The sequence below is a fragment of the Psammomys obesus genome, unplaced genomic scaffold, assembly GCF_907164565.1.
Source record: "Psammomys obesus unplaced genomic scaffold, mPsaObe1.curated_primary_1811, whole genome shotgun sequence".
NCBI lineage: Eukaryota > Metazoa > Chordata > Mammalia > Rodentia > Muridae > Psammomys > Psammomys obesus.
This window is the reverse complement of record NW_026592890.1, coordinates 7,955,054-7,970,111: the sequence shown is the minus strand read 5'-3', so window position 1 is coordinate 7,970,111 and position 15,058 is coordinate 7,955,054. Positions and strand designations below refer to the sequence as shown.

Genomic DNA, 15,058 nt, shown 5'->3' with positions numbered 1-15,058 from the left:
CACCTCGGGGCACAATGAACCAAAAGCTTCAAGTCCTATTTGCTTACCGCTTTGCCTCAGTGAAGCAGGAATGTGCCAAGGTCAAGACTGGAGTCCCAGGGCGGTCCCAGGCCTAGTACTCCATCATTGATGTGCTAACCTGCTGCCATTCTCAGTGCTCATCTGCCACCCAGAGCGTGGCAGGCAGGCTAACTCTGAGGCCAGCTGGGAGGTTTTGCTTCAGAGCCTTAATGAAGCTGTGTGTCTTAGTCATCTGTGGCAGCTTGTGGTCTCCACAGTGAGCAGGGTAAAGCAGGGGCATGCAGACTATTGACTGCCTGCTTTGCTGGCAAGGCAGGCACCAATCGGCCAGGCTTCTAGCAGGGAGCTGGCAAGGCTCTGGTCACGTGCTTGCCAGAGTGATGGTCTCAACTGAAAGTTTGGCATGTACTGGCTAGCCTCCAAGCTTAGCCACTGGCATATTGTCCATGCCTCAATCCCCAACACATGGGCCTGTTGGAGGTTTTCCCTGGATGCGGTAGTAGCCCCTTCTCCCAGGGTATATGCAGTGCCAAAGAGAGCGGGCACAAGCACCCAGGGCCAACAAAAGCCACAGCATTGTGTGGTGGAACCTTCTGTGAGATTCCATTTGAGAGGGGTGAACTCGGAGCACAGCCCACATCCAGGGAAACCTCTACGTCATGGGACCATCTCAGAGGCCACCCACCATGGCATTTTGTTTGAGACCCTCACTTCCGCCTCTCTGTGAATATCACTCAGCTAATTTAAGGAAGCCTGCCCCTCACCCCAACAGGTTAGAATTTGTTATATTTCTCTGTGTAAAGAACAGGGAAAAGAGAAGAATTGGGATTCCTTTTCAAGTTAATTTTTTTCAGACAATATATTTTATCATGTTTTTTTTTTCTCTCTCTCCCAGCTCCTTCCCACCTTCCTACCTACTAACTTTATGTTCTTTCCCTGTCTCTCTCTCTCTAAAAAAATAATCAAAACAAATGGTTATTATCCTAGGGTTTGAGGTTGTTGCCTCTTCTGATGGTGGGCTCAGTCATGCAGCAGATGCTTGCCTCTTCCTGGCCACCAGCCACCAGCTAGGGGAGAGGGGCCTAGCACCTCCTGCTTATCTTTGACCTCTCTGATGAGCTCTGAGTACACCTATTGAAAATGGGCCCTGATAATTCATTTCTTACAACATCTTAGCCAAGATTAATTAGCACCCTATCTCCAGATTTTGGCAAGCCCCACCGTGACAGCCGGAGTGGACAGATGTGCCACCTCAGGCCCTGACCGTTCGTTTACTGAGCCGGGTGGGGTAGGGGGGTAGAAGGACCTGGTGTTACACAGGTAAGGAACCCAAGTAAATGGTCCCTCTAAGGTGACCAAGTGAGTCCTGGGTAGAGAAAGCCCCAGGCAGCTCACAGAAGCACAGCCTTTGACCCCCAAAGTCCAGTCCCAGGCTAGGTGTGGCAGGGCCTCCTCTTTTATGGAACCAACTCCTCCCGGCAAGCCAGTTAATGTATCCTGTACGAGCCTGGAGCGAGCCAGCCAGAGATTAGGCTGACCAGCAGGACTGGCTACTCCCTCTTCTCTAAACCTCCACAGCCAGGGACACCTGCTCAGAACAGCTCTGCTCCGCACTAACTACCCTCACAAACCTCCAGCCATGCCCGCCCAGGGCCCCACACACCTGCCACTTGAACTCCTTCAGTTGGCCACACCACCCAGGACACCTGTCAGAGCAAGGCATCCCCTTATCTCCTGCCTGTAAGGAGTTCTGTGTGTGTCTGCCTGTTTACACTCACCACACCCCCATTCTCTCTCAGCTCATCTTCCCAGACACTCTGGCCTAAGGCCATTCTAGGAATATCTGGGCCAGCCTTTCAGAAAAGTTAAGGGGGTGGGGTGATGTGGGGTGGGGGTGGGAGGGTGGTGAAGACAGGAACTTTTATCTGTTTTCTTCTGGCCACCACAACTCCACAGAGAAGATCTGGGTTGACAGACCCCCTTGCTGGTTTCAGCACACTTCTTGGCCACCAAACACCCCTCCTCTCCTCACTACACTTTGCACACCTGTCAATTCTAGAAAAGTCTGGGGACTTTTGCCAAGGGGAGGAAGTCACTGGGTTGAGGAGACCGTTATTGGGTGCTGAAGGACCTTGCACAATGGGCTGGGTTTTGATGAACGATACTCGGTTATTACCAGCCTGAGGGAGAGAAATTCTTAGAGAGTGCTTTGTTTCACATTTGGTCTGTGCATTTCCCCGGTGGCTGTGACTAATTGTGAACAGGCTTCATTTTGTTTGGACAGGCTCTTGGGACTTTCTGGTAGGAAGCCATCCACAGCATTTCACAGCATTCCCGTGTGTGAGGCCCTGGAAAGCTAGAGCAGGGCCAGCACCGTAACAAAGAAATGGCCTCTATTTCTCAAACTTTCGATGCCCACTGCCACTCCCAGTTCATCATTTTTTAAGCTCTGCTCTCCTCCTCCATCCTCCCCCCCCCCCCACCCCCAGCTTCCTTGTGCACTTCCCTCTCACAGAAGGCCAGTTGCTTAATCTGTGCTCAGGGGAAGGGACCAATCAAATCTCCAGTGTGCCACTACTGTTTGTCTCTAAACTTTGCCTACCTTCACGTTCACAGGAAGCCCTGCCCACCTTTGTGTCCCCAGCACTGGGACAATCCCTGGCCTAAAGGGGGTCCTTGCATGGACTCGTAAGTTTGAGAGTAACATTTCCAGGAGATAAATTCTCATGTCATGAGTGGGAACCAAGGCTGAACTGTTGGTTGCCTTGCTCATGCTCTGTTGAGATCAGCTAGACCTGACCCCACGGTGGGCAGGATCCCATCAGACTTGCTACTTGTTTTCAGTTGGTACGCAAGGAACAAGAAGACTGAAGTGTGTCCTTTTGACCTGCTTCCTTTTAACAAACATCTCATTCATCCATTTCAAAGTTTCACTTAAATGACCTAATATATTTATTTTTAATTGAAATTTTAAAAGAAACTTTAAGAACAAAATGATGAGTGACAAGTGATAGGTATTCTCCGCTGATGAAATGAATGAGCCAATTCAAGCCAAATTAAAGTACAGAAAAACAGGTTTACTGGGACAGCTCTCAGGCGCGGTCACTGGATAGTCAAAGGAGGGAGGTGGTCAGAGAAGTAGCCATGCAGACTGGGAGACAGAAAAGCGGAGGTCGGGGGAGGGGGTGAGAGAGAAAGCGTGCAGGGAAAAAGAAAGAGAACCAAAACGTCTGGGTTATATGCTGAAGAGCCTCTGGGGGATAGGAAGCCCAGCTGTAGCCTGGAAAGTTCAGGCAGGGACGGAGGGATGCTGGGAGAACCTGGAGGTCAGGTCCAATTTGGTTGTTAAATCGGCACCTCAGCCACTTGAATCCTAACAACAAGCTCATGACATCACTAAACTTCAGAAATTAGCAGTTTTTAATTGGATTTATTTGTAGTGTGTGTGTGTGGGTAATGCACAAGGATTCCATTCTCTCTTTCCCTGCGTGGGTCTGGGAGTTCTAACTCAGGCCGCCAAGCATCTTTTCCTGCTTAGAAATCTTGTCAGCTTGAATTTTTATATATTTAGTGGAAATAACCAACCATGGCTCAACCCAAGAACTAACTCATAAACCTTCAGGAGTGGTTTCATCTTTGAAACCTAGTAAGCTATTAGTGTAAACACAGCCTTGAGCAGGAACCATCCTGCTGAGTGACCTCAGCCCTGAGCAGATTTCTACCAGACCCTAGGGGTTAGAGGACAGGAAACATGCTGGCCATTTGTCTTAACCTGCAAGCCAGGCGATGGTTTGCATCTTCCATTTGGCAGGCTGCTGTCCTGGACCTAGAAGGGGTCTCATTTGCAGTGTGGTAGTGAGGTGAGTTAAAAGTCACCAAATTTGAGGGTTCAGGTGCTCGGAGCCCCGATGCTATTTAAAGCACTTCTTTCTATGGCTGTCTGGTCACGAGCTGAGCTGTCTTAGCTGGAGATGCTAAATTCATGCTTGGAGAATGGCTGTGTTCCCTGAGAGGTGGGTGCTATCCTTCTTGGCTGGGTAGGACACCCATGGTAACATTCTCAACCTTCATCCCCCCCATCCCCCAGCCTTTACATCCCCCATTCCTTTCTCCCATCTCCATGAACTTTCCAGTTGTAGGATGTATGGTCATCTAAAAACCTGGCTAAGGAAGATACTTCAGCACCTGGTGGGTATAGGTTACCCTTAGTAATTTTAGGCTTTCCTAGACATATTTACGTCTTACTGTCTTGAGAGTTTCCAGAATGTCAGGCATAAATGAGTTAACTTGTATCTTAGCCTAGTGCACCCCTCCCCAACTAACTATCCATCTTCTATTTAGCATAACATGAGATTTTAATATGGAGTGAATATTAGTGGCTGCAAATTAATGGTTGACTAATCTGATTTGTAGTTGGCCAGCCAGAGCGAGTGCTTCAGCTCTGTGGACCACATCGTCTCTCTGACTGATCTTTAGCCCATGGTAGCAGCTGTGTCGCCCCTACATTCAGGTGAATGCTGGCCCTTGTGCCAAAAAAAAACTGCATTGACACAGACTGGTCCTTGGGCTCTGCTTTGTGGCCTTAAACTGCACTATTGGGTATTACATTACCTGATGTATAGTATGCGCTGTAGTCAATGAATGGCTTTACTGTGGGATTAAAGTGATGCTTGGTGATAGAAAAACGAGATGGGAATACAGACCCTTGAGTCATCACCTCTGGTTGAACCCCTAGATCCCACAATCCACCAGGTACATACACACACACAGAGAGAGAGAGAAATATGAATCCTGCAAGGTAAAAGTAATTTTTCATCTCTCTGACCTCTTGCCCCATTAGATCGCTAGTTCCCCATCCCACCCCTGGTGCCCACAAAGTGTGTCCATGGGATAGTTGCTGGGAGGGCAGCTCCAGTTGCTCTGGCCTGAGGTGTTGGCCTATTTCCAGTTTCAGAGATGAGTGGCGGAGACGAGTAAGAACATCCATTTGACCTAAGTTGATCTCCCAGCCTCCCCTGCTTCCATGCCAGCTATGGAGCCCCTCAAACTCTGCTGGCCTTGCCTGTAAGAACTCAGTGGCTTTGCTGATGGGTTGATCGGCGTTATACAGACTTACTAGACAGAGCTTCAGGATGAACTTGGTGAACACACACATGCCAATCATCTAGGAAGGCTATGATCCCTTATACTTTTAGTTGATAGCTGGCACTTTCACAGACCCCTATCCATGGAGTGTCCTCCTCCAGTGATGAGTATGACCTTGACCTCAGGTCAAAGAATGCAGTGGGAAGGGCTCCAAAATCAAAGATTTGCAGCTTTTGTTTTGACAGGCCACTCCTTTCCCCCCTAAGATCTCCTAAGGTGCAAGGTAACTTCTGTCTCCTTCACAGACACCCTGAGGTTCTTCCTCTATTTCAGAACTCGAAAGTCCTGGCCAAGAAAGAACTGGCTTATGTCCCCATCATTGGCTGGATGTGGTACTTCGTGGAAATGATCTTCTGCACGCGCAAGTGGGAACAAGATCGGCAGACAGTCGCCAAGAGCCTGACGCACCTCCGGGACTACCCAGAGAAGTATCTGGTGTGTAGGCTAGGGGGCAGTGTGCTGTCTGGCTCCTGGGGAACTAAATTCGTCACCACAGGAACATGTGTGGACTCTGTGTAATGTGAGGACACTTTGGGACTGACCTGGGGTCAGGTGTGACTATGAACCTCTTTGGGACCTGTGGCCTCTGGATGAGCATGGGGTTGTGTGACTGTGGGATCCTGTGTGACCAGCGTCCTTTGCTTTCCAGTTCCTGATTCACTGCGAGGGCACACGGTTCACGGAGAAGAAGCACCAGATCAGCATGCAGGTGGCCAAAGCCAAGGGGCTGCCCAGCCTCAAGCACCACCTGCTGCCACGTACCAAGGGCTTTGCCATCACCGTGAAGTGCTTGCGAGATGTAGGTAAGGATGTTGGCGAAACAGGGGGTTTTCGAGGCTAGGTGGAACCTGGGCCAAGAGGAAGGTGCCAGTCTGGCTGGGCCCCTCGAACTTCTGCATCCCAGTGAATACTTCCCTCTGCTGGTCAGTGGCGTCATTGCAGCGTGGCCTGATCTCAGAGCTGCAGAGTCCTTGAGGCCAATTCTGGCTTGTCTGATGCTGTCAACCATCTGCAAATGACCTGACCTGTATACTATAGAGCCTCAAGCCACTATAGATTAAAAGCCCCTGGCGTCTTGCCATAACTTGCCCCCATTTCCTTTTTAACCCTCCTGTTCAGTTCAAAATGTTTTCTTGTTCTTCTGTATAAACCCTCTCACATCCCTAATCCCTGGTCCTTGGGCTGGACAGGACTTGACATAGCTTCAAGTGTGAAGGCACCCAGAGATGGCCAGGCCTTCCTAGAACTTCATATGCTAGGCACGCCAAGAAAATGCTTTGTCCCGCAGGCCCAAGCTGGCCCTATTCTGTTGCCAGAGGCAGGTCAGATGTGGCTTCTGAATCCATGCTACTAGCTTCTATAGCCTTGTCATCTTAGCCCCATGTCAAAGATGTCGTCAGGGCACCAAGGACAAGAAGTTACATATCTTCTGGGCTAGTGCCCACTGGTAGGCAATAAAGCCCACCAGTGACAGGGAGAGTGGTGGGTTGTTGAGAACACTGCCTCTGGGCACTCTTCTGTAAGACAGCATGGGGACCTTCTCCCATCAACAAAGACAGTGGACCTACCTACCTGTGGAGGGGGGGAATCAGGCATCAGGGGAAGGAAAATGGATGGTGATTTTATAACAGCTGAATCCTTTCTTCATATGATCCCCTCCCCCGCTACTTGTACTAGCAGTAAGCACATTCGTGTAAAGCTTTCAGCACAGGCTCACGATCATATCATTGTGAGTACAGTGGGCGTGACCAGCAGCTGTGACTGGCATCTATCACCCCAGCCACTGTGATGAGGTGACTCGTGAGTCCACTCTTTAGAACACCTAGGTTTGGAAGATTGAGTGATGGGTCTAAGCAAACTGCCCACTTCGAGGAAGAAGTGGTAGTGGCTACCACGCTCATCCACACTCTCAGGCTCCTCCCCTTTTTCTCCTTCCTCTGCTGCCTACCACAGTAAAGAGAGGCCATTTTCCCGAATTCTATTCACTTGCTTCTTTGACATTAAATCACCCATTGAGGACTCCTTGAGCCTCGCCAGGTCCCAGGCAGGGCTCCAGAAGCAAGCTTGGATGAAATGTAGAATATGCTGACAGGATAACTTACCATTGAATAGAACCATTAACACACAAGCTACCTTTCCCCTCCAGGGTTTAGATGTCATATCCTGGCTTGGTGGCTGCTCTGTTGGGGTGGGTGGGGGAGCACAAAAATGCTCATAGAAAGGGTTACAATGGGGTTGGAGAGATAGTTTAGTGAGCTTGCAGAAGACTGGAATTCAGTTTCTATCACTATTCTCTGGCACCTCACAACTGCCTATAAATCCAGCAACAGGGGATCGGATGCCCTCTTCTGGTCTCATGTGCATGTACACACACAGACAAGCATTCACATAGTTAAAAATAAATCTTTTCTAAAAAAGAAAATGGTATTTGATAATTTTACATTTAAAAAATAATAGTTCTATAACAGACTCATCCATTGAATGAATCTAATTCCTCTTCTACCCCTATTTAATCAACGATCAGCGTTTGCAACTATGCGAAGCTCTGATTATTATCGCCACCATCATCAGTATAGATCTGATAGTCATCGCTGCTTCAAAGCCCACGGACCACAGCAGTTACCGTTTCTATGACTCACTTTTTGATCACAAGAGATGACACATGTTCTATCTAGAGCAAGTGACCAATCTAGGGAAACCTGAGGAAGAGATCATTGCCACGTGTGTCATTGGTAGACGGTTTATGGTGTGCTATGTCTTCCAGTGTGTGCGACTATCAAACAGAACTGGCCTCACCTGCTATGTATTGCCTTGTGTTTGTCTTGTCTTATAGTCCCAGCTGTATATGACTGTACACTCAATTTCAGAAACAATGAAAATCCAACACTGCTGGGAGTCTTAAATGGAAAGAAATATCATGCTGATTGCTATGTTAGGTAAGTTGGCCCTGGTTCCTTCCTAGCAAAGGGAGGGCTTGTTTCTGAGTGCTAACTAACAAGGAGGCTGCCTTCCCAAAGTTTCTGGTTAGCATCTTGATTGAAGTCTGCCTCCCATTCAACTTCCAGTCTTTTATTTATATTATTGACTTACACGATGTACCTAACTCTTGATCTCCAGCATGTCACCAAGACTAGTTGAATCACAATGGGAAGATGCAGCAGACAGGAAGCCACAGGGTGATTTATGACGTACTCTTAGAATCCAATCTGAGTTGGGTCAGGTGGCACTGGTGTCCTCTGCTGTAGGTCATCCTTGAGAGCTGTCAAGAGGCCCTAAAATGTCCACACAGAAGTCAAATGGTATAGGCCCTTTGGATGCCAAATCCTAGCACAACATGATGAAAACCCAATGGCTAAGCACTCCGCCATCCCACTCAAACTGTTCAAATACACAAATGCTTTTGTGGCCTGACAGCCCATGTTAACTCCCTGGAATGCGTCCAGCTCTTCCACAAAATAAGGAAGAAGCAGAGGATTTACTTTATTAGTTTCCTTTTCTGATGATGCTGGCCCAGGCTGCCATATTGCTCAGTATATGGCGGACATAAAGGCGCCATCATCACCCGATAAGACCGACACTCCCTCCACAACATCCACCACCACCAGAGACAGAGTGGGTCCTTCCTGGAGTTCCTTTGACACTTGGCAAAGAGCTCCACTCAGCTGGACCCTGGTAGGGTACAAGATAGGTTGTTTGACCCTCACAGGGGCAGGGATGGGGGATTTTCTTAGTAACTGCAGTTCTTTGGAGCATATGTAGGAATTGGAATAGAATACACAGGCAACCATGATCCTTTCAAGTTCACCCACCAAAGCCAGCAAGTGTTCATGGCCCCTGAGGAAGGGTCTGCAGCTACCTCACATACTTGTCCGTGTGCAGTAACCCACTTAAGGGGACGACTGGGACATTCTCCAGTATATACCACAATGCCATGTACAGTATTAACACATCTGGGACACTACTGTCCAATACATGATTAAAAAAGAGTAGGTCTGTGGAGTCTCCAGCTATGCAAGTGAAGAAATGCTTTGCAAGGCCTTGCTAACCGTTTTACTGAGGCATATTTAATGACCTCATTTGCAATCAGGTCACAAAGAAGAAAGAAAAAGTGTCAATTTCATGGAAACATGTAGGGACCAAAAAGGTCAAGGAAAGCTTGCAGGGATTTTTAATATCAGGAAGAATTTACTGATGGAGACTACTGCCCCACAAGGAAGCCATCAACCTAACAGAGGCAAAATGAAATCCCAGATTCTTCTCTGAGTCCCTATTGATGTGATGGGCTAATCTCTCTTTAAAAAGTCTATCCTTACTAAGATATTTCTGGGTACACTGGGGTGTGAAATGTCCCATGGCAAACTGTGACAAATCCACTTGTTCATGGACCAAAGCAGTTGAGCTTGAGATCCCAAGAGCCAGTAGGCTGAGATCATAGGGACCAGAAAACCTGGAAGTTACTTCCTGTTTAAGTAAAAACAGGAAGTTACTTCCTGTTTTAAGATGGGCTCTTTGCTAATACATGAGTCCTGCCAACCTTTGCCAGTCCCAGCCTGCAGCCAGTCAGGGACATAGTAACTCAGAGGTCCCTATTCTGTCCAGATGCCCCGCTTTCTCATATGTGTTGCGGCAGGGGGTGAGGGCTGAGCCTCTGCCTCAATGTAGGTGTGCCCCAGCGGAGACCTGGGGCAGTATTGTGTGAAGTAGTCCGCCCATTCCTGCTGCTCCTTGGCTGAAGAGCGAGCGAGCGAGCGTGTTGCCCCACATGCATGGGTTCTGCTGTTGCTGGACGGCACAAGGAAAACGAGGCAGCACTGTCCTCTTGGGCAGAAGCCAGATGATGCCCACTGCTGGCATCTCTGTCATTGATTCTGCGCGGCCACGGCTACATTTGGGGATTTCCACCCATGGACTGCCCCCTCGCCCCCTCCACATGGTTTAGTCTGCATAGGCAAAGGGCCCACGAAGCCAAAACTGTCCCTCAGAAATGTGGCCTGGGACCTCGGTGTGGTTCTTTCTCTGCAAGCTCTTCTCTGCTCTTGCAGGAGAATCCCCATGGAAGGCATCCCAGAGGATGAGGACAAATGCTCGGCCTGGCTACACAAGCTCTACCAGGAGAAGGTGGGTGCACTGGGGTCAAGGTGGGTGGACCTATGGGATTTAGAGTCCAAGATGCCACTCCGAAGGGTGGGCACCGGGAGCCAGGTCTTGGTGCCCCTAATGATCTACATGTCAAGCTGTGATAGAACATAGCAACACACATTGCTAGGTGGCCTCACAGGTAGTAAAACCATCATGTGTGTGCAGTGGACCAAGAGAAGGTAATGGCTGTTCCGTGCCGTCCAAAGTTTAAGTGACAATCACTGAACTTTCAGTTTCAAGTGAGCAAGTTTTTTTTAACAGGCAGCAAGCAAAAGGAAGGGAATAGCAAGACGTAGAAAGACCAACAGCAAACATCCTCAGTTGGGGACTTAAGAGCTTCCAGGAGGAAACAATCACCTGAATGGCAGTCACGCTGGAGTTCTCAACTGAGCTTTCTGCCCATGGATAAGCTTCGGGCTTCCTCTTCCCGTTCACGCATTTTTATCCCATGGGCAAACAACTGTCATTTCTGTTGGAAATGGTTCATTTTCCAGATGTTCTCAGGGGCTCGATGTTTTTCATTCTCTTAGCTGCTTGCTCTTTTCCTTTCTCCCTGTCACAGAGTCAGAGGCCAGCCATCCCCAGCACAGTTATGGAGGACACTTGAAATAACAAGCTCAGTGAGATGAGAGCCTCCTTGTTCCCAGAGACCCCTTCAACAAGGTTAAACAGTACATGACTACTTACCGATACAATCTATCACAGTGGTCTGGCCACCCCGGACCACTCCTTTTCATGCAGCTGGTCTCTCGGGCGCATTTCCCAATGGGAGAGCTCACTTTAGTAATAGACGTAGACTTTACTGCTCCTGGGCAGACTATTTGGTGCCCATGTCACTTCAAAGTGTGACTCAAGAAGTCATCCCTGAAGGGTCACCATAGCTTTCCTGGCCCAGCTCCCCAGCTTGTTCTTCCTCTGGGCACAGCCTTGCTTTTTCACAGGCTCCTCAGAACATAATCCTCACTGCCCTGACTTGACCCCATGGAATTCATCCGAAGCAATAGCTACCACCCGAGCAGTGCCTTGCAGATCCCCAGCCCTTTCTCTTCCAAGCTCCAAGGCTTCAAACCGGCTGATGGGAAGCTGCATCTTGAGAGGTCAGAGTGACAGTGTACAGTGGGTCCTTGGTTGAGTGTGGGTGGAGCTCACGTGGCCTTTCACCTTCTTTTCAACCCAGCCCACTGTCCTGTTGTGCTTCCTCAGTGCCTGGGATATGATGAACATGACTGAGGCTGCCAGCCCCAAGCTTGAGCTCCTTCCTCCTGCACACAGGAAGGCTAGTGGCAGCTGTCTCTCCATTTGACACTGGAGGAAGGGGACACCATGTAACATTGAAAGTCTCCAGTGCCTGCCCACAGAGCACTTTTCATAAAGTTTTGCCAGAGGTCTGGGAAGTACCACGTCGAAGGCAGCATGGTGTCTGAGGCACTTTCTCCTTCCTGTCCCCCCAGGATGCCTTTCAGGAGGAATACTACAGGACAGGGGTCTTCCCAGAGACTCCCTGGGTTCCCCCACGGCGGCCCTGGGCTCTGGTCAACTGGTTGTTCTGGGCGTCGCTGCTGCTCTATCCCTTCTTTCAGTTCCTCATTAGCATGGTCAGCAGTGGTTCCTCGGTGACACTGGCCAGCCTGGTCCTCATCTTCTGTATGGGTGAGTGCAGAGCCAGAGGCTCAGAGCAGAGCCAGCATGTTTGGCAGGTACCAGACTTGTGGGAGTGGGGTGGATGGGGAGTGCTCCTTGCAGGCTGAACAGCACCCTCAAGGGCTAGGCTCCTAGTGCTCCCTGCAGTCTACAGGTGTGCCTGGAGAACTGCGCCGCCAGATGGAGCTGGAATTCCCTGACCCCAGACAGCTGGGGAAGCAACTCTTTAAACACCCCCCCCCCCCCGTCGGCAGATAGCTCTTCTGGCTCTCTCTCTTCTCCAGAGGAAGGCACGACAAAGGTCTTGAGGGTCCTAGTTGCAGGCTCTTTGCCTTAAAAGCAGACAGCTGACCCTCCCTAGGGGACTCCTCTCCAGTAGCCAGCTGATGGGGTTTGAGTGAGGGAGCTTAGAAAGAGCTTTCTTCATTCTTCACAAAGGTTTACTTACCCAGGGGGTCCTCTTACACCAAGCCTGTGTGCACCAGCCAAGGAGACTGGTATGCACGTCCTGAACAAACAGGCTGGCTATTTCTGTGAAACAAAAATACTGTGGTCTCCAGCCAATGCAAGGGGCTTGAGCAGGAAGTGTCTCAGGATGGACTCCCACTTGGTGCTGACAGCCTGGTGCTTGACAGCATCTCTTAAGGATCAAGGCACAACCCACTACGCCCACCTGGGTCCTACATTTCCCCGAACTGCTCTGAGCCAGCACTCCTCCCCTTCCTGAGGCCTCTGGAGCAGAGTCCACATCTCTTACCATTTCCTCTATGTCACTGTCCGTCCTGCTGCTGCTGAGACGCTCCACCCAAGTACCGAAACTGGGACAGGGCTTGTCTCAACTTCCCTAGAAGGCGTCCCAGTAGACACCTCTTTTTGTGCATAGGCTGGCCTCCCTGTCCGCTGCATGGCCTCGAGCAGTTCCTACACAAAGAACGTGATGCTCCAGCTTTGTGCCACACACACTGCAGCTACTCCCCTACCCACTGTAGCATACACAGTGTCTGCAGGCTGTGTGCTCAGTGATTACGAGGGGCCTAGCACACAAGGCGCTCACCAGGCCCCGCCTCCGGACGTACTGCTTACATGGCAGTGTCCAGGTACGCTTCCCACCTTCTGTGACAGCCTCGGCTTTACAGGGGCCAGTGACTTTTGCTCCCTGTCGTCAGCCCGACTAGTGGTGGAGTTTGTGAGGACGCTGTGCCTGCTTCCTCACAACGAAGCCCCACTCCCAAGCCACTGCCTCACAGCCTCCAAAGAACCACCTTTGCCTTGGAAATCGGTGCAGAAAGCAGAGAATTGTGTGAACCCTGAGGACACTATGTGCTGCTTACCCAATTCTGTTTCCCTCTACCGTGCAAGGGTGACCCTCCCCACAGCACAGCCCTGCTCTTTTACTTTTAATGTCATTTTGGCGTGCAGAGGAAGGCCCCGAAGCTGGAGTCAAATGGTACACCAGATTCACTTGCGTTTCGCAGCCACTGTCCTCCTCGGGGCTCCCACTGGCGAGGGCCCCTGGAGTGTGTTGGGACGCTAACTGCTCTTCCCTGCCTCCGCAGCCTCCGTGGGAGTTCGATGGATGATTGGCGTGACGGAAATCGATAAGGGCTCTGCGTATGGCAACAGTGACAACAAACAGAAACACACAGACTGACTTCGGAATGTCACCTCCAAAGGGAACCTTGGGGAACTGTTGGCCTCTGCCTAGCCTTTGTAGCAGGGTTCAGTGATGGAGACAGGGAAGCCTGGCTGGGATGAATGGAAACCACAGCCTCTCAGCGCCTGATGGGAAAAGAAGACGTTCTTAAACCTTTTTTCCCCACCACAACCCCCACCCAACCATGTGAATTAGTGGGTTTGGTTATCTTTCTTTTCAGTTTCGTGTGTGTGTGTGTGTGTGAGAGAGAGAGAGAGAGATGTGGAGGGGAGAATGGGTGCGCCGTTGCGTGTGTACTTGTGACCCTGTGACACAGGGTCTGTGAGGTTGCAGGGAAGGGCGGGGCTGGGGTGGAAGGGAAGGTGTCCATGTCATCCTGTGGTGCTGCGTCTTCTCAGACTCTCGATTGCCAGAGACAGAGTGAAAAGTGCTTTAGGTAAGATCACTAAATTATGCCTCCAAATAAGAAAAAGAATTAAAGTGTTTGTCTGGGTTGTCTGTGGCATGCGTTTACATGAATCTGCTCTCCACTCTGCCCTGGATGTGGTATTCCAGATGGCAGCCACTCGGCAGCTGTACTCCCTGGAGAGAGATGCTGGAGCTTGTGTTAAGTTCATACACTGACTGACCATTTGGGTGTGTACAAGTCTTGTAACAAAATCCTGAACCATCTCCCTGTCGCAAGGGTGTGTTTGGCTCACAGTTCAAGGGTACAGTCCATCTTTCCGGGGGAAGTCATGGCAGCAGGAATGTGAGGAACCTGGTTAAAGCCAGAAAGCAGAAGAGATGAAAGCCGGTACTTGCTCGCTCGCTCGCTCTCTTGCTCAGTTCAGAAACCCCCCCCCCCCAGCCGTGGAATAGTGGAGCCTGGGGCTAAGGTGGGCCTGTCCCTCCATTAGTCAATCAGTCTCATCTAATGACCTGCTCGGGCCCAACCAGAGTCTCGTTCATCTCCCAGCGACCCTAGGTCCTATCAAATTGACAAGCAGCATGCATTAACCACCACAATATCCCAATGCAGTGACGGTACCTGCAAGAGATGTGGGCATGGGAGCCCCGCTGAGCTGAGCAAGGGTGAAGACAAGGGCACTGGTAGACCAACTGAGTGCTCCCTTGAGACACACGGAGGATGGTGTGGAACAGCTTTGGTTTCCCGCTTTTGCTGAAAAGGCATCCACTAGTCTTGAATTTTAAGCTGATTTTTGAAACCAGCTGATTATGAAGACATCAAAAACAGTCACAGGAGTGGGGGAAGCCCTCGAAACAAGGGCAGGGTCATGTACAAGACGACACCATAGTCCTTTTCAGCTTGTCTGTGGGTGCCAAGGAGTCTGGTGCTGTCTAGAACATATCCCACAGGTGAGGTGGGCCCAACCTAGGGCTCTGCTTTCCCCGCTGAGCTTTCGGTTGGCTCCTGTTATAACATGAGAGGGTCCTGCTCTCCTCAGCAGTCTTTGG

General features: G+C 50.2%; 1 protein-coding gene across 2 annotated transcripts in view; it reads left to right on the top strand.

The window, feature by feature from the left end:
• The window catches only part of Agpat4 (1-acylglycerol-3-phosphate O-acyltransferase 4), a 96,904-nt gene extending 82,739 nt beyond the window's left edge, over positions 1 to 14,165 (top strand). For both annotated transcript variants that reach the window (XM_055615989.1, XM_055615988.1), the window contains exons 4-9: positions 5,440 to 5,601; positions 5,816 to 5,969; positions 8,000 to 8,102; positions 10,209 to 10,284; positions 11,757 to 11,955; positions 13,503 to 14,165. In XM_055615989.1, coding sequence (XP_055471964.1) covers positions 5,440 to 5,601; positions 5,816 to 5,969; positions 8,000 to 8,102; positions 10,209 to 10,284; positions 11,757 to 11,955; positions 13,503 to 13,597 — 789 coding nt within the window. In that variant the 3' untranslated portion in view covers positions 13,598 to 14,165. The remainder of the gene's footprint in view (positions 1 to 5,439; positions 5,602 to 5,815; positions 5,970 to 7,999; positions 8,103 to 10,208; positions 10,285 to 11,756; positions 11,956 to 13,502) is intronic.
• Positions 14,166 to 15,058: the final 893 nt, after the last annotated feature.